Source organism: Mirounga leonina, unplaced genomic scaffold, assembly GCF_011800145.1.
Source record: "Mirounga leonina isolate KUSES-001 unplaced genomic scaffold, KU_Mleo_1.0 Mir_151, whole genome shotgun sequence".
Classification (NCBI taxonomy): Eukaryota; Metazoa; Chordata; class Mammalia; order Carnivora; family Phocidae; genus Mirounga; species Mirounga leonina.
In genome coordinates, this window is record NW_023270377.1 from 21,442,832 (window position 1) to 21,469,455 (window position 26,624).

Below are 26,624 nucleotides of genomic sequence, written 5' to 3' on the forward strand. Positions count from 1 at the left end.
AAAGGACATTAAATTTCTAATGCGTTGCATTATAAGTATTCAATCAATTCATATTTTAGTATATTTTCACTCATAGTACTTCTGTTACCTGTAATCAATTTATGAAGTAAAAACATCCTCTGGCTCCTAATCATTTATTTGATTTTAGTCTTAACATTGCATTACCCTGTAATTTCCTATTTTATAAATTGCTAAGCAACATTTACCAAGTGTAGATATATATTTTGGATTTTTGACAAATATCTTCCAAGTTGTAATTTTTCTGCTTTTGTTTTCTGCTATTCCCTCTTCTCTTCCTTCAGAGTGGTAGCGGGCTTGCTAAGAGACCTCTGTATTTTTAAATACGCTTAGGGAGTTAGTGTCAATTTTACCTATATTAAGTGTCCAAAGTTTTAAGTATGTTTAGATCCCTCTTGTACAAAATCTATAAGAACTATCATTGCTGTTTATTTTCTTCACAGAGTCTGCTGTCCCCAACAGCATTCAGTTATGCAAGTCAGTACATTGCAAGATATGAGGAGCAAGGCATTGGTAGGCTCACTTCCTTTAAAACTGGATTTTGGCATTCACAACTGCAGTATGTCTCACAGAAGAATAAATATATGTGTTCACTTTTTAGGTCTTCAGTGGGAAAATATGTACAGTTCCCCAGTTCAGGATGATACCACCTCATTTGGCTGGCTGTGCTGTCTAATCCTAGCTGATTCTTTAATTTATTTCCTTATTGCTTGGTATGTCAGGAATGTGTTTCCAGGTATGAACATACTTCCAACAGATATATTTTTCTATAGTTTTCATAACTATAAATCAGCTAATATATATTATCTAATATTTGATTTGCCATCCCAGAACTAACCATGATTTTCCAGGATGAGACAATGCACTGGTGAATTCTTTCTCTAATGTTCCTTTATTTTATTTTATTTTAATTTTATTTTATTATTTTTATTTAAATTTTAGTTGGTTAACATACACTGCAATATTGGTTTCAGGAGTAGAATTCAGTGATTCATCACTTACATACAACACCCAGTGCTCATCCCAACAAGTGCCCTCCTTAATACCTATTGTCCATCTAGTCCATCCCCCACCCACCACCCTCTATCAACCCTCAGTTCGTTCTCTACTGTTAGGAGTCTCTTATGGTTTGCTTCCCTCTCTCCTTTTTTTTTACCCCCTTCCCATATGTTCATCTGTTTTGTTTCTTAAATTCCCCATGTGAGGGGCGCCTGGGTGGCTCAGTCATTAAGCGTCTGCCTTCAGCTCAGGTCATCATCCCAGGGTCCTGGGATCAAGCCCCGCATTGGGCTCCCTGCTCAGCGCGAAGCCTGCTTCTCCCTCTCTCACTCTCCCTGCTTGTGTTCCTGCTCTCGCTGTGTCTCTCTCTGTCAAAAAAAATCTTTAAATTCCACATGTGAGTGATATCATATGGTCTTTGTCTTTCTCTGACTTATTTCACTTAGTATAATATACTGTAGCTGTATCCACATCATTGCATATGGCAAGATTTCATTCTTTATGATGGCTGAGTAATATTCCATTGTGTATGTGTACCACATCTTCTTTATCCATTCTTCAGTTGATGGACAATTAGGCTCTCTCCATAGTTTGGCTGTCATTGATAATCTGATGTTCCTTTAAAGGATGGAGTGGATTAAAAAGCATGGAATCCAGTCTTTTCAAATGGGCTTTTGACATGTGATAAAGCAAAAACCAGATCTCTTAATTCTAAGGAAAATTTACCAAATTCTAATGGAAAACAGTAGTTGGGTCCCCCATCCTAGGTCTCAAGTAGTCATCACTTTTAACATGCTTGGGAGCTTTTCCATTCAGCCTTATTGATATTTGTACATTTTCCTAATGTTCTAAATGAATAAAAGAGTATTGTTCCATTTATATAAAGTTCCTATAAAAGACAAATATGTAAAGATAGAAAGCAAATTAGTGATTGTCTAGAACTTGGGGTAGAAGCAGGAGTTATCTGTAAATGGTCATGAGAAAAATTTTTGAAGCTATAATGTATGGATGGTGGTTCTAATGCATGGATGGTGGTGATGGTTGCACAACTTTATATTTACTAAAAATCATCTACCCCTACACTTACTGTGATGAGTAAATTTTATGCCATATAATTATACCTTAATGAAGCTGTTTTTTAAAAAGAATAAAAGAGAGCTTATCTTTTTTTCTTTACTTTGGAAACTGAGACTACGCTTTAGTTTGATATAGATCAAAAAAAATGAAAATACTTTCTGAACCATATATAACATTCCGTTGTTTAGTTTCTGATGTTTCATGTTAACAGTCAACTAATATTTACTCTTCCTAATACATTTTCATTACAGGTACATATGGTATGGCAGCTCCATGGTATTTTCCAGTCCTTCCTTCCTATTGGAAGGAGCGATTGGGATGTATAGAAGTGAAACATGAGAAAAGCAATGGCCTTATGTTTACTAATATGATGCAGAAAACGAACCCATCTGCTAGTAAGACAAGTAGGTCAACAACAAGCATTATTATGACAGAAGTGATATAAAATTTACATGACTAGTGATTTTAATTAGGTTTTTCTAAATGGCAAAATTATCATTCTTTTAGTCATGGATGAATATGTCTACACATATGTGTTTAGACTCTTACGGAGATTAAATTGTGGCTTTTTCTGGGCTCATTAGCTCAGTTGGTTAACATATGGAGCTAATTAGGCCAAGATTGTAGATCCCTTTGTGGTCCAGTTAGACTCACACAGAGAAAAATTTTGTGCCTGGGACACAGTCTACACCCCTAACTCCAGCCATCTGTCACTAGTCAAAAAAAGTAACCAAAGTACAAGTACAGATAATTTATCATAACCCATCACCAACACTGGACACAAACAGTTGAAAGCTCATGACTTACTGACATTGGGTAAGTAGTGCTATCTTTGCGAAGTAAGGATGACCCATATCCATGGTCTATTTGTGATGCCTGAAGCACATGTAAATAGTAATCAATGAACTGGAATTTATAAACCACAGAACTGAGCTGGCTTTGTCACTATAAAATCACACCTTGTAGACATTTTTTCCATAAGTTGGTATTATCTTTTCTGATCAGAGGAACAAGACTTATTAGACTGTCTTTTTAATATTCAAGATCTGCTGAATAAAGGGAAATTAATTATTATGATACTGTATTCTAGGACTACCTATTCTGACAGAAGGGTAATATCACCCTTAAAGAACGTGGTTCCTCACCCTTATTCATTCTTTAACCAGATGAGAAGGAGGCTAAAGATAGTAGATCATTTGTTTCCAGAATTATTTTTACTTAGAGGGCTATATTGTTATACAGTCTTCAATTTTTAATTAAGCAAAAATCTAGCTCTAGCTGCATTTTCCTTCTTTGTGAGCTTGTAACTCTTCTCTTGATTTCCCTCCAGGTCCTGAGTACATTTTTCCCTCCAACATTGAGCCTGAACCTAAAGATCTCACAGTTGGGGTTGCCCTGCATGGGGTCACAAAGATCTATGGCTCGAAAATTGCTGTTGATAACCTCAATCTGAACTTTTATGAAGGACACATTACTTCATTGCTGGGGCCCAATGGAGCCGGGAAAACTACTACAATGTATGTTACTTTTTGAACACTTATTGTTGTGGAAGCATATTACTTAATATTTCCTCACCTCTTTCATAAAGAATAATGTTATTACATCTCCCAGATGGATTAAAATAGCTCAATTTGTTTACTATAGAATGTAGTCTAAATCATAGGTCCCAAGCTGTGAGCTCAAAGGCCAGATCAGACCCACCTAGTACTTCTTAAAATGTTTAACTCAGTGCCAGTATTTTAAAATGGAGAAATGTCCCAATAAAAAGAAATGTTCTTGACATTTCTTGGATAATAGGAAGTTCGGACAACATTGGGTCCACAGTCCTAGGTAGGGACAATTGGTTGGGACTTACAGGTGACTGTTCTCTTAAAGGGAACATCTGCTTTCTGATATATTCCTGTTCCCCACAAATCTGCACTGTCTCATATGCCCAGTCTGTTCCATTTATTTGCATTTCTATTCTGGCCCATGTATAATTTTGAGTTTACACACTCTGCTATAAACACACTCAGCCCAGCTGCTCCTTGCTTGATTCATGAAGAAAGAAAAGAATCACCAGCCATCAGATATAGTTCAAAAAGGCTAGGAGCAGTACATGGGCTGTTCTTTCTCACTCTTCATTTAACTAGCATTTTCCTGTGTCCAAAAGGAGAAGAGATTCAAATGTTTTTAAAGTGACATTCTTTTGAATTTTTTTGTGACTCACCACCAATGCTCCACATGGCTTCGCTGGAAGTCAGTGCTAAGATGACGTTGCTGCCCTGGCCCTTGTTTGAGAAAGTGTCAGTTGCTAGATATCCTATTTAGTATCATCATAAGTAAGCTCAGTGACTGCCAAAATATATTCAAATTAATTTTTCTTTTGTAAATAAGAGGGGACAAAGGAAGGTTATGAAATGAGTGAATGTGTGCAGTTGCTCTTATTTATATGGCCTGTTTAAATTCAAAGTTGGCTTTCTAGTGAGCATACAGTGCTTAAAAACAGGATTTCTAATAGGCAATAAAAGACCAATGAAAAAAAGAGATGGAGAAGGCTTTTGAAGAGGATGTAATTTTAGCTGAGAAAGTCTCAATTTTATTCTTCTGAATATAAAGAATGAAGTATATTGTTTGTAGTTCAATGTGTTTTTATGGGAAGAATTGCATATAATATCGATGCCCTATTTAATCCACGGTAGTCATTTAAGGTCTATTATGCACAAGGTACAAGATACTAGTTAGGTACTAAAAGAGAGAGTGGTGAGAAAATAGGTCCTTTGCCAGACTCGTGGAGCTTACATTTTATTGGAGAAGAGGGATATTAAATAGTTTCCCGGTCTACTAACCATCTGAAAGATGATGAGCAATCATCTGATAAGATAGAGAATAATCACAGTGTAGAGAAAGAGACTGAAGGTGACCGATGTTCACATGGGAAGGTGAGTTAAGAGACTATGGTGGTCAGGAGCAAGTGGTGGTGTGGCTTGCACTGTGGTGTGGCTGGGAAAATGGGACATATGGGTGGAGGTAGAAAACAGAGATTGGAGGAGGATGCAAACACAACTTCTGGATCCCAGGCTTATGCAACCAGTATATAGGTTCATCATATGGTCAAAGAGGAACATCAGTGGGAACACGGGTTTGAGGGCAAAGATCCTGAATTAAGTTTTAAACATGTTGAATTTGAGGATCCTGTAAGACATCTCATGAAGAAGTGGCACTATCTGTTGGATGTATAGTACAAGCCTGGAACTGAGTGATGAGGTCTCGGCTAGAGTTAAAAATTTGAGACTCCATGACCTAGAGATACTATCTGATGCCAGGGAAGTGTGTGAGTTTGCTCAAGGAGAGAGTGTAGTTGCAATTAAAGTTTACAACCATGATCATCATTGTTACCATGGCCCCATCCCCATCATTGTCACTGGGTAGCATTTATGTAACGCTCTAAATAATTAAAAGCTTAAAAGTAATTTAATGTTTGTTCCCATTTAATACTATTTTATTTTATAGCTTGATCTTGCCTGAGGAAATACACTGTTAATATTGTTGGCTAATGACTGAGATACATTTAGCCCTAAAATTTAGCTTAAATGCTTGGTTGACACCTAATTTATCATTTCTTCATTTTCAGCTCCATGTTGACTGGGCTATTTGGAGCCTCAGCAGGTACCATCTTTGTTTATGGAAAAGATCTCAAAACAGACCTACACACTGTACGGAAGAACATGGGGGTCTGTATGCAGCACGATGTCTTGTTTAGTTACCTCACTACCAAGGAACACCTGCTCTTATATGGCTCCATCAAAGTTCCTCACTGGACTAAAAAGCAGCTGCACGAGGAAGTAAAAAGGTCAGTTATAGCAGCAACCAGGATGTGCATTGGTAACGCCTCTCAAAAAGAGGTCAAGCTATGGTAATAATGCCAGTATGAACATTTGGTCACAAAACAATTAGTTTTTAGTTTTTCTACTTTTCTGGTATTGTATACATTTTATGTCGTTATCTTCACCAGCCAATTATTATACTGAAACTATATAAATCTCTTCATCTCAGGCTACCATGCTGCCCTAAATCCTCTGTTTCTAATAGCTACTATACCAGGCCAAGTCTCCTGACTGGACACCAGCCTTCTCCTCTCCCTTATATAGTTTATCCTTCAAAGAGCAGCCAGGGTGACCTTTTTAAATGGCAGATAAGACCATATAACTCCAGAGTTCAAAGTCCTCTATGGCTTCCCACCACACTCAGTGTGGAACTCCGTAATGTCCTTGTCAAGGCCAAGAGGCCCTACATGCCTGCCCCATCTCACTTCTGATGTCATTTCCTTCCACTCTCCCCCCATTCACTGTGCTCTGGGCACACTGGCCAAGTCACAGGCTGGCTTATGTTCTGGTCACAGGGCTTCTCACTTACTGTTTCCTCTACTTAGAGCAGCCTTCCCCAAACAGCCATTTGACTCACACCTCCACTTTCCTGGTCTCTGATCAAATGTCACCTTCTCTGAGGGGATGACCATATATAAAATAGATGCTTAAAATAGCATGCCGCAGGCAATCCTTATCTCATGTACCCTGCTTTATGTATTTTTTATTGCACTTGTCACCACTTGGCAAATTATAAGCTTACTTGGGAATATGTTTCTTGACTAAATTTTATCTGCATCCCTCCTGATACATACACACACTAGAACCTAATCTCCTTATGAGTAGGAATATCATCTTCTCACTGCTTTCCTCTAGAAGCTAAAATGGTCTGGCACAAAACAGGCAGGCCCTCTGTAAATATTTTTCAGAGAAACAAATTAAAAAATGAGCCATATATTCCCTGGTGGTGTTTTCTGGGTATTAACTTTGTGCCTCCAACTAAATGATAAACAATAAAAAAAACTATATCATGAATCCTCAATAGTGTATTGCACCTTGCTGAGCACATAATAGTTGCTTAGTAAAGACCTATTAGTTAAAGTGCTTATTGTATTTTTTCAATATTCAAATATTTTATCTGTCAAAAATAACCACCATACATTATTTTTGAAGGACACTAAAAGATACTGGACTGTATAGCCATCGTCATAAGAGAGTTGGAACATTGTCAGGAGGAATGAAGAGGAAGTTATCCATATCTATAGCTCTTATCGGTGGATCACGGGTAGTCATTTTGGATGAACCATCCACTGGAGTTGACCCATGTTCTCGCCGAAGCATTTGGGATGTTATATCCAAGAACAAAACTGGTATGAGTATCCTCTTATAACTTCTGCACCCAGCAGGCCTAAATTTGCCCTCTGGGATGCATGCAACCAACTTTACGCCTTTTCTGTTTCAAAGCTCCATTAAGAGTCTCAGATGGGGTCTTCCCCTTCCCAATTCTTCTCTTCCCACCACTAAATTTCTGGGTCAGTTAGTTAATATCCATGTAGTTGAACATGGTGAGTTGAGCACTTCACTGGCCCTTCTGAGAGCATGCACATCTGATAGAAGTCCCAAATTCTGCCTCCAGGAGCTTAGAATCTAATTAGAGATACCAAACATACACAAACGAAAATAAACTGAAAACAGACTAAACAAGTGCTAACAGGATGTGAAGCAAAGAAGCAATCAGAGTAGAGTGGATTAATCAGAGAGGAATATTCAAAAAGTTTTTAAAATTATTGCTTCTTTATAGTGAAGAAAGTGGGGGAGAGAGACAGAAACAGAGACAGAGGAAAAACGAAGACAAGGGAGCAAACTAAGGAAGGAGTTGCTAACATGCACACTCTAAATGATGGACATTTAGCCGTACGGCACGGCAAATGCTTATTCGCTGCCAACGTATAAGAAAACAGCCCTAGATATTTAGTAACACCCCTTCTGAATTTCTCTTTGTTTATTCTGAAAGCTCCTTCTGGTCAGTTTTTCAGTTAGCTCATAAAATGTGCCTCTTCTCCTCATAAATCTCAGGATTTACTTGTGCGAACTCTGTAGATCTCGGGAACTGTGTCTTAATTTTTCATTCTCAGTTGTTCTCCTCTGTATTTTCAAGCCAGAACAATCATTCTGTCGACGCACCATTTGGACGAAGCTGAAGTGCTGAGTGACCGCATCGCCTTCCTGGAGCAGGGTGGGCTGCGCTGTTGTGGGTCACCATTTTACCTCAAGGAAGCATTTGGTGATGGGTACCACCTCACGCTCACCAAGAAAAAGGTTTGTAAGAGAGAAAATACACCTCATTATAGAGTCATAAATTAATTTTTGTGTGAAATGGAGGCAGAATCTCTCCAACCTTATTAATTGCTAAAATTCATCATTAATATGCTAGTTTCATGTTTCTCAAACTTAAGGGAGCATCAGAACACCTGGAGGTCTTGGTTGAACCCAGATTCCTGGCCTCACCCCAAAAGTCTCTGATTCATTAGGTCTTAGATGGGGCTTCACAGTTGACTACATTTCTAACAAAAGCCCAGGTGATGCTGATGCTCCTGGTCTGGTATCTCACAACGAGAACCAGGTCACTAGGTTTTTACCTTAGGATATAGATCCTTTTTTTAGAGGATCTATATCCTAAAGTTACTGATGGAGGATCAGCCTTTTAGTTTCCCTAGCATTTCAGTCTATAAGGCTAAAAATTAGATTTTTTGCATTAAAGCAAATAAAGAGAATATGCAGTTGTGTATGCACCTTCTCATCAGTACCCCTCAAGTGGCAATGTGAAGACTAACTCAGGCCAATGGTGCTTTGACATCTTTGAAGAACAGCTGCTGACTAAGGACCCCGTGCCACCTAAAAATAGCATATGATTATCAGTACTGTGCAAGATGTGTATGCCATTAGGTTGGCTTTGACTACAATCATTTATTTTATATCTGAACATCCTGATGTGACTTCCAAATAAAAAGCAGTTTATTTTTATATTCATTAATTCATTAAGAAATATATATATATTAGGTGTGTATTATGCCTTAGTGTGTGCTCAAGTCACTGTTCTAGACCTTGGTGATACAGCAGCGGACTGATGATATTAAAATCTCTACCCTCATGGAGTTTATATTCTGATAGAGTGTGGGGAATTCAGATAATACCATTGTTAAGTGTATTATTAAGTCTATTATTGGGTGATAAATGCTGTGGGTAGAAATAAAGCAGAGGGGGAATAGGGAATGCCAAGTGGTGCCGTTTTATGAAGGGTAGGAGAAGGGTCTCTGAGAAGATGACAGTTGAGCAAGAGTTAGGGCTTGGGAGAGAAGGAGCCATGTCATTATCTGGGGGCAAAGGAACAACAATTGAGAAGGCCCTGAGGAGGGTGTGCCTGAGGGCAGAACACTCCCACAACACAAAGCAGCTGTTGTGGCTGGAGTAGAGCAGATGAGAGGGCAGTGAGTAGTGGGCAGTGAAGCCGGAGAAGGGACGGGGGCAGGCGGGAGAATGGAGCCCGTAGAACAGTGACTTGGGACAGGGAGCCATTGGAGGAGGGATGTGTCATCTGACTCAGGTCTGGGTGGCCTGAAAGAGTCTCACCACCCTCTGATGAGGACCCTTGGGCATCACTGTGGTGTGAGGACAGAGGAGTGGTAACCTCTGGTTTTGTCCCTAGAGTCCAAACCTAAGTGCAAATACAACATGCGACACGATGGCCGTGACAGCAATGATCCGATCACACCTCCCTGAAGCCTACCTCAAGGAGGACATCGGGGGAGAGCTGGTGTATCTGCTTCCTCCATTTAGCACCAAAGTCTCAGGGGCCTACCTGTCACTCCTGAGGGCACTGGACAATGGCATGGGTGACCTCAACATCGGGTGCTACGGTATTTCAGACACCACCGTGGAAGAGGTGAGTTTCTTCTTTTTGAAGCTGATATAACTTGCTGTTCCCTGAGAATAAATATGCACGTTCTTTAAAAATAGAAAATAAATATTTTAAATAAACCTTTCACAGCATCAGAAAATCTTCAAACTATCTCAGTACCGTTCTTATGTAAGAGTGACTTCTGAAAACAAAGACGTTTATCCAATTAGAGAACACGTATCTTTCACATACCGAAGTGTTTATGTAGAGGGGGTGGGGGATGACTGAAACAGAGGAAGGGGGTTAAGAGATACAAACTTCTAGACATAAAATAAGTAAGTCACAGAGATGAAAAGTACGGCACAGGGAATATAGTCAGTAATACTGTAATAAAATTGAATGGTTAAAAAAAATGTTCACTCAAAGTCACTTTTAAAAATATTTAAAGTCACACTTGTTTGTCTCAATAAATGTGATAAAAATTCAAAATCAAACTTGAGCTTAGGAAGTAGAAAGGACGTGCATGTTTTATGTTAATGAAGTGTTCTGGCTTCTCTTTCTAGGTCTTTCTGAACTTGACTAAACAGTCACAAAAAAATAGCAGGATGAGTCTTGAGCACTTAACACAAAAGAAAATTGGAAATCCTGGTGCCAATGGCATCTCAGCTCCCGATGATTTATCTGTGAGCAGCAACAGTTTTACAGACAGAGATGGTATAAATCTAATGTGCATGTTTTGCTTAATTCCCATAAATGACGTGAAGGAGAAAATCACAGGGCAAAAATTCAGCTTGACATTTTCTTTCTAAATTCAAAAGGAGTAAAGAAATACAAGCTTTCTTTTTTTAATACAGCAAGTATTTGTTAAATGAAATCAAATTCTCTATTTCAAAAATATTTCAAAGAATGGGAGAGAACTTGCTTGTTAGGGTGGTGGTGTGTACTCCTTATACCTGCCGAAATTCATTTTCAAGGTGTTTACTAAGTTTCAGATTTGTGTTAGACAAGTTAAAATCCTTCCTGTAAATGCTGCTGTCCAGTAATGGACAAAATTACCTTGTAGCTGACTCACTGCTATTAAACATATTCAGCAGAGGAGTCATCGGAAAAAAGTTATAAAAAAAGAGTCATCACTCTTTATGGGGCCTTATTGGGAAACATGTCTAATCTTTCCCTTCTGTGAACAGTTCAGGTGATGAGAATATTCAGGCTCTGAGGAAATGCTTTTGGGGAAGGGTCTCAGATTTGATGAAGTCAGACTCAATGGCTAAGAACCTATAATAATAGGTTCCCCCCCACCCACCCAATTCCTCACACAAGACATATTTGAAAAATTGTGCTTCTTGATATGACTTTGAGGAATTGGCCTCTTTTGAAAATAACTTTTATCCTCTTATTCCCTTTCTGACAGTTAATTTCTGCCTTTGGAAACACTATTTACTTAAGGAAGCATATAGTAAAATGATGTATAAATTATGGAATAGTCATTTCAACAGTTTGCTTAACTTGGAAAAAATCTCTAGGAACAGAACTTTTAATTAAACATTCGCCTGGCTCTAAAACTTAGAAAAGATCATCTCTGATGTTTGCATAGTTCTGGAACTTGGGAGTCTCATTTGTCCTCTGCCACATTCCTCATTTATCATCTTTTGGGGAATATAATTGTCGAGCCCATGTAATTGAGGACTTTGATTAGAAAGTGGTCATCTGGGGGCACCTGGGTGGCTCAGTCGTTAAGCGTCTGCCTTCGGCTCAGGTCGTGATCCCAGGGTCCTGGGATCGAGCCCCGCATCAGGCTCTCTGTTCAAAAGGGAGCCTGCTTCTCCCTCTCCCACTCTGCCAGCTTGTGTTCCCTCTCTCACTGTCTCTCTCTGTCAAATAAATAAATAAAATCTTAAAAAAAAAAAAAAATGAAACCTTCCTTAAAAAAAAAAAAAAAAAAGAAAGTGGTCATCTGCTTCAGGAAGTAAATGTTATGTATTTGCCTCTGCATTTGTCTCATAATTTGAAACTATTCTTCAGTCAAAATGTTTCCCTCACTGACATTATCTTTTAGCAGGCACATTTGCTCCATTTGATACACCTGTAAGTCATCCACATGTAATTTCTCAAGAAACAGAAAAGCATACTAATTAACTTAAAATATTCAGCTCCTACAATTCCCCTTTGCAGAGATATGAGTTTGCATTTAAACTTGTTCACTCTGTTTAATTGGAATTCATTTTAAATTAAGCAGCTTTGTATTTTTCCTTATCAGCTAAATGAAGATCATGATTTTTTGTGCTGCATAATTTGTGATGGAGAATTAAAACTATCCACAGAGTTGACAGTCATCTTATCTCATGTAGAGGAGTGCTCAGCGGCAGGCCCTCGGAGAGAATGTAACATTTTTAGGGAGGGCTATGGAATTATCAGTTGTAAGAGCACGATAGAGGAAGCAACAGTTTATGGCTTCCGTGGCTCCTCTTATGTTCAGAAGCCAGGGAATTTTTCTCCACACCTGAAGAACATTTCACGGGGTTGGGGGTAATGTAGACATTTTTTTCCAATGAGTTCTTTTTTGTGACTCTGGTGGTAAAAATGGAGTTTTGAAATGCCATATATAATCAGTCCAGATGTCTAAAGAGAATGTAATGAATGAATGTTTGAACTAGAATCACACTTTGGAGGAGAGCATTTCCCTTTTCCCAAGTGTAAGGAGAATTCACAGGACCTCACCTTAGAATGAGAGCCAGTTAGGCTTATAATCACTAAGTTACCCACAGTAGGAATGAGTTTTTAGACTAGGCAGATGTTTTGGTTGCCATTTATCTTCTTTTTTTAAACTGAAGTTACACGTTGTATTAGTTTATGTCATATTAGTTTCACGTGTTGGTTTCTGTTTATCTTATTTGAATTTAGTCTCCTGATAGAAGCTATCTCTTGAGTATCAGTAATTAGCAATACATACCTAGCAGGCATTGAGACTTTGGAGATCGGGGACAATATTCATTTATCAAATTGTGGATCTCTCCTTTTGACGTGTAAAATGATTATGTATGTATCTACTAATGTTTTGTACATAGTGATTTATAATTTACAAAGCATTTTACATAAAACTCTATGACTTGGAGAGGCTCAGGCCCAAAGTTTAAAAAAGAAGAGCTGAACCTCATATCAGAACCTTTAAAATACAAGCTATTCCTACCACATCACATTATACCATCCACCCATGGTTTTTGAAGTTACCTTGTAATGTGATTTATCATGTTTCCCAGAACCATATCAAACCTCTCTCTCTATTTCTCTCCACCCCCCACCTTTTTTTAATCAGACAAAATCCTGATGAGGGGAGAGAGGTTGGGTGGTTTTGATCTGTTACTGAAGAAGATCATGGCTATCCTCATTAAGAGGTTCCACCACACCCGCAGGAACTGGAAAGGTCTCATTGCTCAGGTTATCCTCCCCATCGTCTTTGTCACCACTGCCATGGGCCTTGGCACACTAAGAAATTCTAGCAACAGTTATCCAGAGATCCAGATCTCCCCATCTCTCTACGGTACCTCTGAACAGACAGCCTTCTATGCGTAAGTTTCTCTCCTTTAAAACATCTCCCCAGTGCCTCCAGATGTGCGGCTATGCCCCCATGACTGCAATGCTGAAGAATAAAGAATTATGAGGTGCTGTACCTGATTCTGCCAAAGGAATGGACAGTTTTGATTTATTGCAACATGACACTTCTATTGCCAACGACTAACTTTTTAAGAGTTCCTGTGTTTGTCTGAAAGTAAATTTATTGTAGGTCTTTATTTTTAATGACTAGACTTTAATCAAGAAAGCCAGGCTAGGTGTAGCTTCCCAATCTGTTGTAATATATAGCAAATAATTTTTTAATGGCCTCATAAATATAGGATAGTAGGTCAGAATTCTGCATAATTTGGTATTATTACATATATACAATAGGTGATCACTAAATGTATGTAATGGTTAGGAAAATAACAAGGCAGCTGAAGAGGATATGTGCTGATTTTTTTCCATGATACTTATTTTTTTTCCTGATACTGAGTCTTTCTCGGGTTTTTAAGAAGACTATCCCATAGAGCATGTTTTATTTTTCCAAATTATTCATAAGTATGACTTTAATATGGAAGAGTAGTGGAGGATCACAAATTTGTTCCTATCCTTTACTATTATAGGAATTCTCACCCAAGCACACAAGCCCTGGTCTCAGCACTATGGAACTTCCCTGGCATTGACAACATGTGTTTGAACATCAGTGATCCGTAAGTGGTTCTCGGGTTTTTTTGTTTTCTTTTCCCTTTCTTTTTGACACTCCAGTTTGTGCATATACATGTGCATGTGTGGATGAATGGGTGTGTGTTGTAGGCTGGAGAAGTGCCGCCCCTGAGAGAGATCTGTATGGAACAGATTTTCTCTCTCCCCTCTAGTTCATTCCGTGGCTATGCTGTGCTGTAATAATAAACATTAGGGGCATTATAATTTGTAGCGTTCTCTCCTGTACGTATTTCCCTTTAACAATCACAACAACCCTGTGAATTATTAATCCCATTTTTAAGATGGAGAAACTGAGATTCATGAAGACTGAGATACTTGTCAAAAAACAATCTAGATTCTAAGTTGTGCAGCTAAAACTAAGACACAAGTCTTTGGACTCCAATCCCTGTCTTTGCGCTATGTAGTGTTTCCTATTCGAACTTCCAAGATGGTACATGGTGCATGTGAACCTGACATTGGTGCATTATTTTGCTAAAGTATCCCCTTCCTGTCAGAGGACAGGATGAAAGAGCAGAGAAGAAAGGGGTCAAAAAGCCCCATCCTGCCACATTAAAACAATTCAATGAGCTTTGGTTTCAACACTGTTCTATCATAAGTGTCCTCTCTTATCCCCTGTAAAATGTCAAATCATTTGAAAATGGTAGTGGAATGTATATTTGAGTTATGAAAAACCAGCAAACTGTACCTAAGACTGTACAACTGAATTTAATACCAAATACTCGCTTATATGCTCATACATAAACATGAGAACACACACATACCTCACTCATTTTTACTTGCAGAAGGTGTTTAAAGGAAGACAGTCTGGGAAAATGGAACACCAGTGGGGAACCTATCACTAATTTTGGTGTTTGCTCCTGCTCAGAAAATATCCAGGTAAGATGGAATTCCATTTCAGTGAAGTAGGAAAAAGAAAGGAATAAATATTGAAACTTGAAAGATCTATCCAGGTTACCAAAGAGTCAGTATAATTTCATTTTATGGAAGCTAGTAGCTCAGAGATGTGGAACAGGGCAGCTCAAAAATATTGCCTTTGAACTTCAGGTCACTGTTTTAAATCCATCTCAGAACAAATTTCCAAAGGTAGGTAATTCTATGATAGTCTTTGTGGAAACCAACTAAAAATGAATTTTTGGTCTCAGTTCAGTTCTAACCAGAAAGTTCTATGTTTCAGACAACAAAGCCACCACAACTGTCATATTTGAAAACAGAGTAAGACTGCCCATTTGGTGGTCAGCTATGAAGTCAGTAATGTGTAAGTCCAGAACAGAACTCCATTTGTCTCTAAGGAGCACCTCCAGCATGCAAGAAAAATCCACGGTCTGATAGAAACAGAAAAGATTATCCAGCCATCCCTTATGCCATCTGTATTTTATGGATACACACCTTACTTTTCTGGGCCTATCAATTCAACATACTTTTAAGAAAACCAAATTCACTGGGGAAATTAAAGATTGTTGAAGAGGAGAGGTTACTGCTAGTTTCTGAGAGTGACTTTGTGGTCAACTTACTTCCCCACAGTAGAGGAATCTAGCAATATTTTCTTAATAGCATTATATCATTGAACCTTGAACTCTTTGCACAATATTTTGGAATGAAATGTTTTCTGTAAATGCAACCTATTATTGTGTTCTCATGCAAGACAGTTACTACCAATGAAAGCAGGGATCCCACAAGCATCTTCTGGAATCCTTGCATATTTCAATACCAGCATTACCCAGTACTCAGAGTTTTCTAATCCCTCATTTAATCTGGCTAATTTCTGAAATTCTTAATGTATTTTCTGTAGTTCACAGTAAGAGTCAACTAACTTAGTATTTAAAGTTGGAATCTAGATAAATTTCATTAATCAAAGGAAAAAATGAGAGAGAGAAAAAGCAAGAAACAGACTTTTTAATTATAGAATAATCTGATGGTTACCAGAGAGGGTGGGGTGGGGGATGGGTGAAATAGGTGATGGGGATTAAGGATCTCACTTGCTGTGATGAGCACAAGGTGATGTATGGAACTGTTGAATCAATATATTGTATGCCTGAAACTAATATGACATTGTATACTAACTAACTGGAGTTAAAATAAAAACTTTAAAGAAATATATAAATAAATCACCAAATATGTATATAAAACTTTTGACAGTACCTAATACTGCTGAAGATATACATAAACTATGGGATCAGCAATTCCATTCGTATTATATTCCCATCAGAAGTGTGAATATGTTCACTAAGAGGCATATATTAGATATTCATAGAAATACTATTTGTAATAGCCACTCAGATTCCCACCAGCAGTAGAGTGGATAAATCAAATGTAATGGATTTTCACATTGGAATTCTATATACAGCAAAATGGGAATGCTTGATCTACAACTATACACATTATATGGAGGATTCTCACAAGTGAATGATGAGTGGAAAGAGCCAGATACAAGAGAATATACATAATACGATTCCATTTATATTAAGCGCAAGAACAGGCAAAACTATTCTGTGCTGGATACTTTGGGAGTGGTAGTGATTGGAAGGAAGCTTGATGAGAGGCCTTCTCCAGTACTTGCATTGTTTTGTTTCCCGATATGGTTTCTGGTTACAGGGGTGTGTTCAGTTTGTAAAAAATGCATCAAGAAGCATACTTATATGTGCTTTTCTGTATATATAATTCAACAAAAGATTAAAGTTAATAATTACATTGCATACATAAGGTGTCTATAACTGTGGAATCAGTAGCATTCTATAAATGTGATCTAACTGTTGACCCAACTTGATGTGTAAGGTGAAATTCAGCATTCATTTTTTAGAGCAGTCTGCAACTTTATGCTCTCAGTGCACGTGTGGTGCTAGCCTCAGGCTCTGGGATATCATGTGAAGGGATAGAAGGAAAAACTGGAAAAATGCTAGGCTTCTCCCAAACTAAACTTCATGTCAGAGAAGCATGGGAAGCTTCAGTGAAAAGTAAGTGGTCAGGAAGTGCAGAAAGCTTATGAGCATAAAAATAAGTGGTTAAAACTAAGCTCTGAGGTTGGTTAATAGTGATGTACCAATGCATTTAATTTTGACAAATATGCAATGACAGTAATGTAAGATGCTAACGGGGAGAACTGGGTGAAGAGTATACAGAAACTCTATTAAATTTGCAATATACATACATGTGCATATAGAACTATATAAGCGAATTTGCAATATAAACAAAATTTATTTTGGTATAACTTTAAATTTACATATGTAAAGGTTAGGTTTAGATTTATTTAACATTAAGTTATATAGTTTAGATGTATGTAAACTTGAGCTCTGACACTCAGGTTTGGTACCTTAAAAACGATACAATACAAACTCATCCACTGCTGTCCCCTGAGAACTTATGTCCCTTAATGTCATCTTTTCAATTCTGGGCAAACATTTTTTTCTTCCCTATAAACTATTGAGGGAATTTTGAGTTATCTTAGAGTTTAGTGTTATTCTCCATGCATATCAAACTTGTTAGTACAGTGAAAAGAAAATTGCACATTGGTTAAGTTGTATTCTTTTTGGCTTCAAGTGAGTCCTAAACATATGTATGTGTTCTATATAAATAATAACTACTCTAATTTCTTGGAATAGGAAGATGCCTTCCTTTTCAAAGCTCTTCAGAGTCAGAAGACAGTCTTATCACACTCCACCTGTTGCAGCAATAGACAAGTTGCGAGACCAAAACTTCTTGACATTGTCTATTTGATTTGCAAAGCATCGAAGAACTTAATTTTTAACTTTATTTTTCAGGAGTGTCCTAAATTTAACTATTCTCCACCTCATAGAAGAACTTACTCTTCTCAAATAATTTACAACCTCACTGGGCACCGCTTGGAAAATTATCTTATATCAACTGCTAATGAGTTTATGCAAAAGAGGTAAAAATACTCTATAATATATTAATTTAGCATATCTTGCTTTCAAATTTTAATGGCAACTGCCTTCTGAACTTGAGACAATAGATGAAAATTTCTGGGGCAACTAGGTTGTTCAGTCGGTTAAGTGTCTGACTCTTGGTTTCGGCTCAGGTCATGATCTCAGGGTCTTGAGATCAAGCCCTGCATCAGGCTCCCCGCTCAGCAGGGTGTCTGCTTCTCTTCTCTCTCTTCCTCTGCTCCTCCCCCTGCTCATGCTTTCTCTCTAAAATAAATAAATCTTTTTAAAAAATAGATGAAAATTTCTATTGATCATTTACGTGGTTAAATTCTCTATTTTATCAAAACAGTCTTATGTGTGAAAATTCTTTAAAAAATATCAACCTCAGGTGCCTGGGTGGCTCAGTTGGTTAAGCGACTGCCTTCGGCTCAGGTCATGATCCTGGAGTCCCGGGATCGAGTCCCGCATCGGGCTCCCTGCTCAGCAGGAGGTCTGCTGCTCCCTCTGCCCTCTTCCCTCTCGTGGTCTCTGTCTCTCATTCTCTCTCTCTCAAATAAATAAATAAAATCTTTAAAAAAAATATCAACCTCCTCAAATTAAGACTCATTTTAAGAAATTAAAAAGCACTGAGGTTTTTTTGGGCTTCAAAAAATGTATTGTTAAACTTGTACATATTTTTTTTCCTTGAGACAAAAATGTTATTGACTAGATTAGGCCAATTTGGAGAGGTTTTTTTTTTTTTTTTTTTTTTTTAAACTGGATCCCAGGACCCTGGGATCATGGCCTGAACTGAAGGCAGACACTTAACCAACTGAGCCACCCAGGCATCTCCAGTTTGGAGAGTTTTAGGGCATGGCTTTAGGTGATAATTGACCTTAGTTCCAATATAAATATCTCAAATTTAGATTATGCTGTATGTGGATAAAACATGTCCATGTATAGCAAGGCCGCAGGCTCATACCTAAGCCACCTAAAGGTTTGCCATGGGTGTAAGGTTGGTAGGCTTGTATTTGGGATACTGTGGATGGATCTGGAGGACACTGTGTATGCTAAGTGAAATAAGCCAGACACAGAAAGGCAAATACTGCATGATCCCACTTGTATGTGGGATCTGAGATAGTCAAACTCACAGAAGCAGAGAGTAGAATGGTGGTTGCCAGGGTCTGGGGGTTTCGAGAAATGGGGAAATGTTGGTCAAGAGCTACAAAGGTTCAGTTATGCAAGATGAATAGATTCTGGAGAGCTAATCGAGAGCAATGTGACTGTGGTTAACAATACTGTATTGTATACTTGAAATTTGCTAAGAGGATGGATCTTAAGTGTTCTCACCACACACATACATACATGCACAGGCATGCATGTGCACACAAAAAGAAAATGGTAATTGTGTGAGGTGATGGATATTTTAATTAGCTTGATTGTGATTATTTCACACTATATACATGTATCAAAACATCACGTTGTACACCTTGAATATCTACAATTTTTATTTGTCAGTTATACCTCAAATAAGGCTGGAGGAGGGATAGTTGGTCATTTTGCAAATAGCTACTGTTTCATCCTTTCCTCTATCTCTTCCCTCTTTTATTTCTCAATGTGCACAAATTACTGATGTTCACTGTAAAATAATTAGGAACTACATATAAGCAGAAATAAAACCAGATATAACCACTATTGATTGTATATCCTTACAGAAATTTTCTAGACACAGATACATGTAAATATTTTCAACAAAATGAGGTTTATTATAAACAAACATTTCTAAAACCTGTTTTTTTAAAAAATAAACAATATACTGTAGTGTTCTTTGCATGTCAAAAATACAGCTCTATTGGGCGCCTGGGTGGCTCAGTCGTTAAGCGTCTGCCTTCGGCTCAGGTCATGATCTCAGGGTCCCGGGATCGGGCCCTGCATCGGGCCTCCTGATCAACGGGAAGCCTGCTTCTCCCTCTCCCGCTCCCCTTGCTTGTGTTCCCTCTCTCGCTGTCTCTCTCTCTCTGTCAAATAAATAAATAAAATCTTAAAAAAAATATATAGCTCTATAACATCACATTTAGGATGATAGTCACAAGATTAGTCTAGTGTAACTGCACCATTGTTTGTTTAACAAACCTAATTTGGGACATCTAAACTAATCTCTTCTTAAAATTACTGTTTGAATTTTTTAGATCCACTTTTTATTTTTAAGAGACTATGAACTGATGAGTACCAGGCAATTATATAGGCACAATTCACCTACAGATACCCAGGAAGAGAAAAAGTACATAGCACCAGGGGACAAGCTAGGGGGAAAAGTCTGGAGAATCGAAGAAAACAGAGCCATTTGAAAAAATATGAGAACTGATCTTATATCACTTGAGTATTAAATCACTTCTTTAAAAAGTATTTTTAAGGGCTAAAATACTATGATTTTTGAGATGGTGCATGATCCAGTTAAGTTGAAGGAATTGGTTAGATTACATATCACTTATTTTCAGAATGATTACTCCATATTTGCAATCATTTAAAAGGACTTTTTACTTCTAGTTATAATGTACACTTTAGATTAAAATATGATAAGAGAAATCAATAAAAATGTAAAATATTTGCCAGGCAGTATTTATTTCATACTTTAAATGTGTTCCTAATGGAAAGAAAACATTGAGCCCTTGGTTAAACAATTTAGGTCCATTTATGAATATTTTCTCCTTTAAAAGAAATATAAATGTTGTTATTCTATATAGGTATGGAGGTTGGAGTTTTGGGTTGCCTTTGACTAAAGACCTTCGTTTTGATATAACAGCAGTTCCTGCCAATAGAACACTTGCTAAGGTAAATTATAACCTTTCTTCTGGAATGTCATACAAATGAGAATGTGAACTTGAAATGTTCAAGCATTTTCATGAGGCCAAAACAAAACATGGGTGCAATCAAGTTGAGAAGCTGTTTGGCATAATACTTTCCCTGTAGGACCAGGGTTCAGTCCTGTGTATTTACCCCAGGGAAACACAAGCACCAGGGTACATATACAAAAATTTACATAGTAGTGTTTCTCATATTAGCCAAAAACACAACCCCAAATGTCCATATACAGTAAAATAAATGAATTGTTGTGTATTCATTCAATAGAACTTTCAGCAATGAAATGAGCTCAGTTCCATACAAGCAGGTAAATATCCCAAACATTACTAATAAGCAAAAGAAAAAACAAAAAGAAACACTTAACTATGATTGCATATGCCATAAACTTTAAGAGTAAGCAAAACTCGATCATATTGTTTAGAGAGAATATCATGATTTTGAGGGACACAGAGAATCCCGGAGAAGATGTTCTGGCTGCTGGCAGTTTTTGTTCCTCAACTTGAGTGATGGTTCAATGGGCGTACTCCTTTTATAATTTTTTATTAAGCTATACATTAAAGTTTTATGCATATTTCTTTACGTATGTGTCATATATGGTTATCCTTGTTTCTTACAGAACATGGTTACTTAACAGAATTTGATGGAGATAAATACTCCTATTGGCTTTCCTTTTTTTTTTTTTTTTAAAAACTAGATCACACCTATGCTTTGAAACAAGCTAGAGTCACAGACTCACACATATATGATCTATAGGAGTCTGAGGAATTTTAAACCATCCTTCACATATTTCTCATTTGGTAGTAAGAGACATATATAGACTTGGGGGAAGTAGAGAAACTAATATTTATTTAGTAACTGTGATAAGCCAAGGACTAGAATCACCCGTTACACAAACTACCCGATTACATCCTCACAACATTCCTATGAGATAGATATTATGGGGCCTATTTTAACCGATTTTCCTAAGGTCATATAGAAAGTAGACAGTAGAGTTGGAGATTTGAATGCCCTCCCCGCACCATTTGTTCCTTTTCTTTCTCTCTCCACACACAGAGTCAACATTCTTGCAACAAAGAGTTCTAATATTAAATAACTTCTCTCATGTAATTTTAAATTATCAACTAGGTTTCTTGAATTGAAACACAGCAGTATTTTAAAACGCTCTGTTTTTGACAGAGAAGGTAAATACCATAACTCACTTCCGTGTGGGTTATAACTAGGAATGGAAAGTTAGTGCTAGAATCTCCAGATTATCAGTCTTTTTGCTAAGGACACAATGTTTGTGTATGTATTTAATTTCTTTGTACAGCCTGGCCTAGATGCCATTTGTTGTTATTATTATCATTATTGAGGATGCCTTAGCTGTAGTCCCAGAATCCCTATACACTCACTAGCCACAGAGATGGAGATATTAACGATTTCTCCAGTTTATTTCCAGTTTTGCCTATGGAGAAGGTACAGAGTAACTAATAACTTACTGCTATCACACAGGGGAAACAAAATGTTTTTCCCAATCTCTGCCCATCTCTAAATTGGAAACATAGAGGTGTGTAGTCAACACTCTGGGGAATGGTTCTAATCTTCCAAGATAAAATAAGTTATTGGGAAATTGGTGCTCTTCTTTTAAATATAAATTCTGTGGGCTGTCAGATGTAAAGGCAACCTAATTTATTTGAACACAATATTGATCTTGCCTCCTGTTGGAATTTAACAGGTATGGTATGATCCAGAAGGCTATCACTCACTTCCAGCTTACCTCAACAGCTTGAATAATTTCCTCCTGCGAGTTAACATGTCAAAATACGATGCTGCCCGACATGGTAAAGTTACTTCTGCAGAAGCTTCTTATATTGCAACTTTTGCCTCTCTCCATTTAAAAATGCATGTTAGATCCCGTTTCCTCCAGGTATTTTATGGTATCTAAATCACAGATCTTTAAAAGGAGTCTGAAAGTACTACCAGATGGAACATTCTGGATAATCTCCTTAACCTCGGGTTAATTTAGTTTCCTCATTTATCAAGTTAGGATAATGCTTACTTCATCCTTATTGCTGCTCTCACATCTAGTAACTACAACTCATAGGAAAATATTTTATTTCTATTTATTTGTATATAGGCTAAGAAATTAAAAATACTTAAATGTTAATAATTCTAAACATGAAGCCAGAACTTTTAAACTAAAGAGTTCTGCACCTGACCCAAACTGTTGCCATTAATTGAGCACTTACCATATGGTATGTGCTTTATATGAAATATTGCTAATCCTTAAAAACAGCCTTTCAGGATGAATATTATTGGTCTCTGCTATTATTTCTCTAGGGCTCAGAAGTGAGATTTGAACTCAGGTCTGTCTGACTCCTGCTTCTTCATTTTTCTAATACTTCTCTGAACTCAGCCAGGTCTCCTTCCATTGGATTTTCCAGGAGGCATCCACATAGTTTTCAAAACAGGGTTTGGGATTTGAAAGAGACTGATTTACTTTTTTCTAATTCAATTACTATTCTCAAACCATTTCATCTTCTTAAGCCTGCTCAAATTATTTTCCCATAGTGATCCTAAAAATTAATAATAATTGGAGAAAAATGAGTAACCTATTTGCTGGTCAAGACTGAGTTTCTAGTCAAATAAACAGGCTAACAAATAGCCCTATTAAATAGAAAAAAAGACACAACATATCTTTCAGAAATGCCAACATCTGTTTTTCTTTCATCTCCTTACTGTTGGGCAAAATAGTGTGTCCTAGGTATTCTGCTGATTGTAGAAGTAAATTGCAGAGTCAAATACTCATTCTAGCAAGAGAATCCTTGAGTCTTCATTTTAGAGACAACAGTATTTTCTTCCCAACTACTTTGGCATTTTCCTAGCAGGAGGAACCATGAAGAAAATAACAAGACTGATAGATGGTCCTTAGATCTAGAGCATCAATAAAGGGCATAGTCAAAAGCAGCAAATTAAATTAAATGGTGACTAAAGCCGGATGGGTTTAGTATAACCTGGTTTGAAATATGATGGAACACTTGACTTTTGGTAGGATGTCTTCATCAGAACAAAGGGTGTTTGTTTCTGTGACAGATAATGAAAGTATAAGAGCTGTAGAAATGCTAAATAGGTGAGAACAAGAGACCAATGCCACTTTTGGAGAATCGGCTTTTGAAACCTGTGTCCAGGTTTCATTTATTGGTAGTATTCTTTGCCAAGACCAAAGCAATCTGGATCACTCTGGACTCTAGCAGGCTTGTTGTGGTTCCTAGCACTGCATTTTTTAAGTTACAGAATTTAAAGAATTAAGGATTCTGGAACATAAACTTTATATTGACCCTAAAAGGAAATTTATATTTTAGGTTTAAAAATAAGGCTTAGTTTGAGTTATATGGCAATTAGTAGTAATGTGCCATATATATACATATATATATATATATATTTTTTTTTCCTTAACTTTTCTTGTGTAGACTCATGAAAGTGATAGCTTTCCACCCTCTTGGGAAGGAGTTTGATTTTCTTCAAAGAAGAAATCATGTCACCCTAAAATACTTTTATTGTTTTTTTAATGCCTGTATGGGGCCTGCCATGGTAATACTGTCTTTAAAAATCAACTCAATTACTCTCCTGCCTTCTCCCTCCCCCAATGACACTAGCTGTTTTAAGGCAAGTTTGTTGAATTCTGAATGAATTGGGATTTTGCTTAGCTGTAAAATTGATTTACTTTTAATTCTATAATGCTAGTAAATATCTTTTAATTAGTTTTCCTTTGCGATGTCAATATCTATTATTTTCATGGGGTTCCCTCTAGTGGTTAATTTAACATGAAACTTGTTTTCTTCTCAAACAATATAGGTTTGCTTGTTTTCTCTAACAAATGTTCTACAACTACGCTCTTTTCCAAATATACTGACATACCATTCCCTCCACCCTCATGTTCGTTCTAACCCTTTATTGCATTAATATTAATGGTCAATGGGAAGCATCTCATTTTAGGTTGACAACTTATAGAGACAACAGAAACAAATAATGTGTTGTTTTTAATGTATATTGTATATGGGGGACATCATTGAAATTTTAAGATTCAATTTGATTTAATAAGTATTCATTGACTGATCACTGTACTCCAGACATTATGCTGGTTGCTATAGAATCCACAGAGAAGATTTCCATATGCATCCTTAACTCTAATGCATTTACTTGAGCTTTCTGCTAAAAATATGTATAAAACAATTGGTTCAGCAGCATTTTTCATAGTGGAGTAAATGCATTTGCAAAGATTCCTCTGGTGAAATAGAGTAAATTCTTGATTCTGAAATACCAAGCAGAAATAAAAGAAATGTTTTCCCCCTGCCTATATTATAGTTCGGCAATAAGGTTTAACTAGGGCCCCAAGGAAAACTGAATCTCAGTAAAACAGAGAGACCATTAATTTACACAAAAGATAAGAAAACTGCATTCCCCTATGATGTGATTCAAGTTATAGGCCGCATTGATTGTTGTCAGTTTCTTTGTTTTGCTTTAATTTATTTTTTAACATGTAACAATTGCAGAATTCAACCTCAAAATATGTCACATTCTACTTAGTAAAAATTATAAATTTAAGTTAATGGGGACAATATAACTTTAGAATAATTTCTATTTGGCTGCTGTGAAAGGGTCTTAATATCCTGATATAATAAACATATACTATATGAGCAGTAAGTGAGAAAGTTCTGGCTTGGCTTCGGACTCTATATTTTATTAGCCATTTTCACTATGGCTAACTATGGCTACCAACATCCTCTGATAAGGGGAGAAGAGAACTTTGCTTCTAACTCAGAAACTATAACTGACTATGGGACATCCCGATAAATTAGGATTGTATTGGATTTAAGTGACTACTTTTTCAGAGCCAGCTAGTTTCTCTGAATTCTCTTGGATCTTTATGTCTCAATGAAAATCCCTCAGGGACAGCTGAAACCCCCAAGCCTTACCCTGGTAGAGTTCTAGAACAACAGTTATCTTGGAAGTAGTAAAAGAGGAGGGATCTTCTCAGGCTACAGTATTTTCCCAGCAAAAGAGAATAAACAGGGATGGAGTGGTCAGTGTTTTTTAGGAGATCCTCATATAATTCGTCTAAATACCAATATAATAAGTGCTACTGAAATACAAACATATGTGATTAGATGGAGAGAATAAAAGGGAAAACAAAAATGTAATAGAGGGGAAATGCTATATAAGAAATGTAAATTCTTACCCCTTCTCCCAAAATTCCATACACAATGTGAAAGCATTTTTTTTTTTGTCTTTTATGCGAGTGCCATTAATTGTATGGCATTGATGAGACTGGGTGGGGGGAAATAATTTTCCTTAAAAATAGTATCCCCAAAGTAAAATTATAGCATAAGGAGGAAAGTATTATGTATTATTCATCCAAAAATTGGTATTTCTGAGTATCTATTAATGAAAAGAACTGTCTCTTCTTTAAGGCATCATCATGTATAGTCATCCCTATCCAGGAGTGCAAGACCAAGAACAAGCCACGTAAGTAGAAATATCTGGCATGACTACTCACTCCTCGGCATATAGTCAAGCCTCTATATAAAGTACTATAATTGGAAATCACGGTTGTATCTGAATGAATGTCAATCTAGAAGTGCTGTTTATATAAGTCACTGACCGGGATAAAAGGAAGTTTCTGAAAGTCTGTACAGTGAGGTTGCCAAGTGAGCTTGCTGACTAAAGAGTCAGAATCTGCTGCTTTTATAAGTCAGGTGTGTAAGTGCTTCATCATTTCAATTTCCCTGCATAGCATTTAAGTACTATTTC

General features: G+C 37.1%; 1 protein-coding gene across 1 annotated transcript in view; it reads left to right on the forward strand.

Annotated features, from left to right (window-relative positions):
* The window catches only part of ABCA12 (ATP binding cassette subfamily A member 12), a 168,528-nt gene that overhangs the window by 121,916 nt on the left and 19,988 nt on the right, over positions 1-26,624 (forward strand). The window contains exons 25-40 of the mRNA XM_035008338.1: positions 462-531; positions 620-754; positions 2,346-2,498; positions 3,425-3,611; positions 5,708-5,926; positions 7,113-7,309; positions 8,098-8,258; positions 9,646-9,882; positions 10,401-10,551; positions 13,151-13,403; positions 14,013-14,099; positions 14,895-14,988; positions 17,868-17,995; positions 20,717-20,804; positions 22,549-22,654; positions 26,285-26,339. Coding sequence (XP_034864229.1) covers positions 462-531; positions 620-754; positions 2,346-2,498; positions 3,425-3,611; positions 5,708-5,926; positions 7,113-7,309; positions 8,098-8,258; positions 9,646-9,882; positions 10,401-10,551; positions 13,151-13,403; positions 14,013-14,099; positions 14,895-14,988; positions 17,868-17,995; positions 20,717-20,804; positions 22,549-22,654; positions 26,285-26,339 — 2,321 coding nt within the window. The remainder of the gene's footprint in view (positions 1-461; positions 532-619; positions 755-2,345; positions 2,499-3,424; positions 3,612-5,707; positions 5,927-7,112; positions 7,310-8,097; positions 8,259-9,645; positions 9,883-10,400; positions 10,552-13,150; positions 13,404-14,012; positions 14,100-14,894; positions 14,989-17,867; positions 17,996-20,716; positions 20,805-22,548; positions 22,655-26,284; positions 26,340-26,624) is intronic.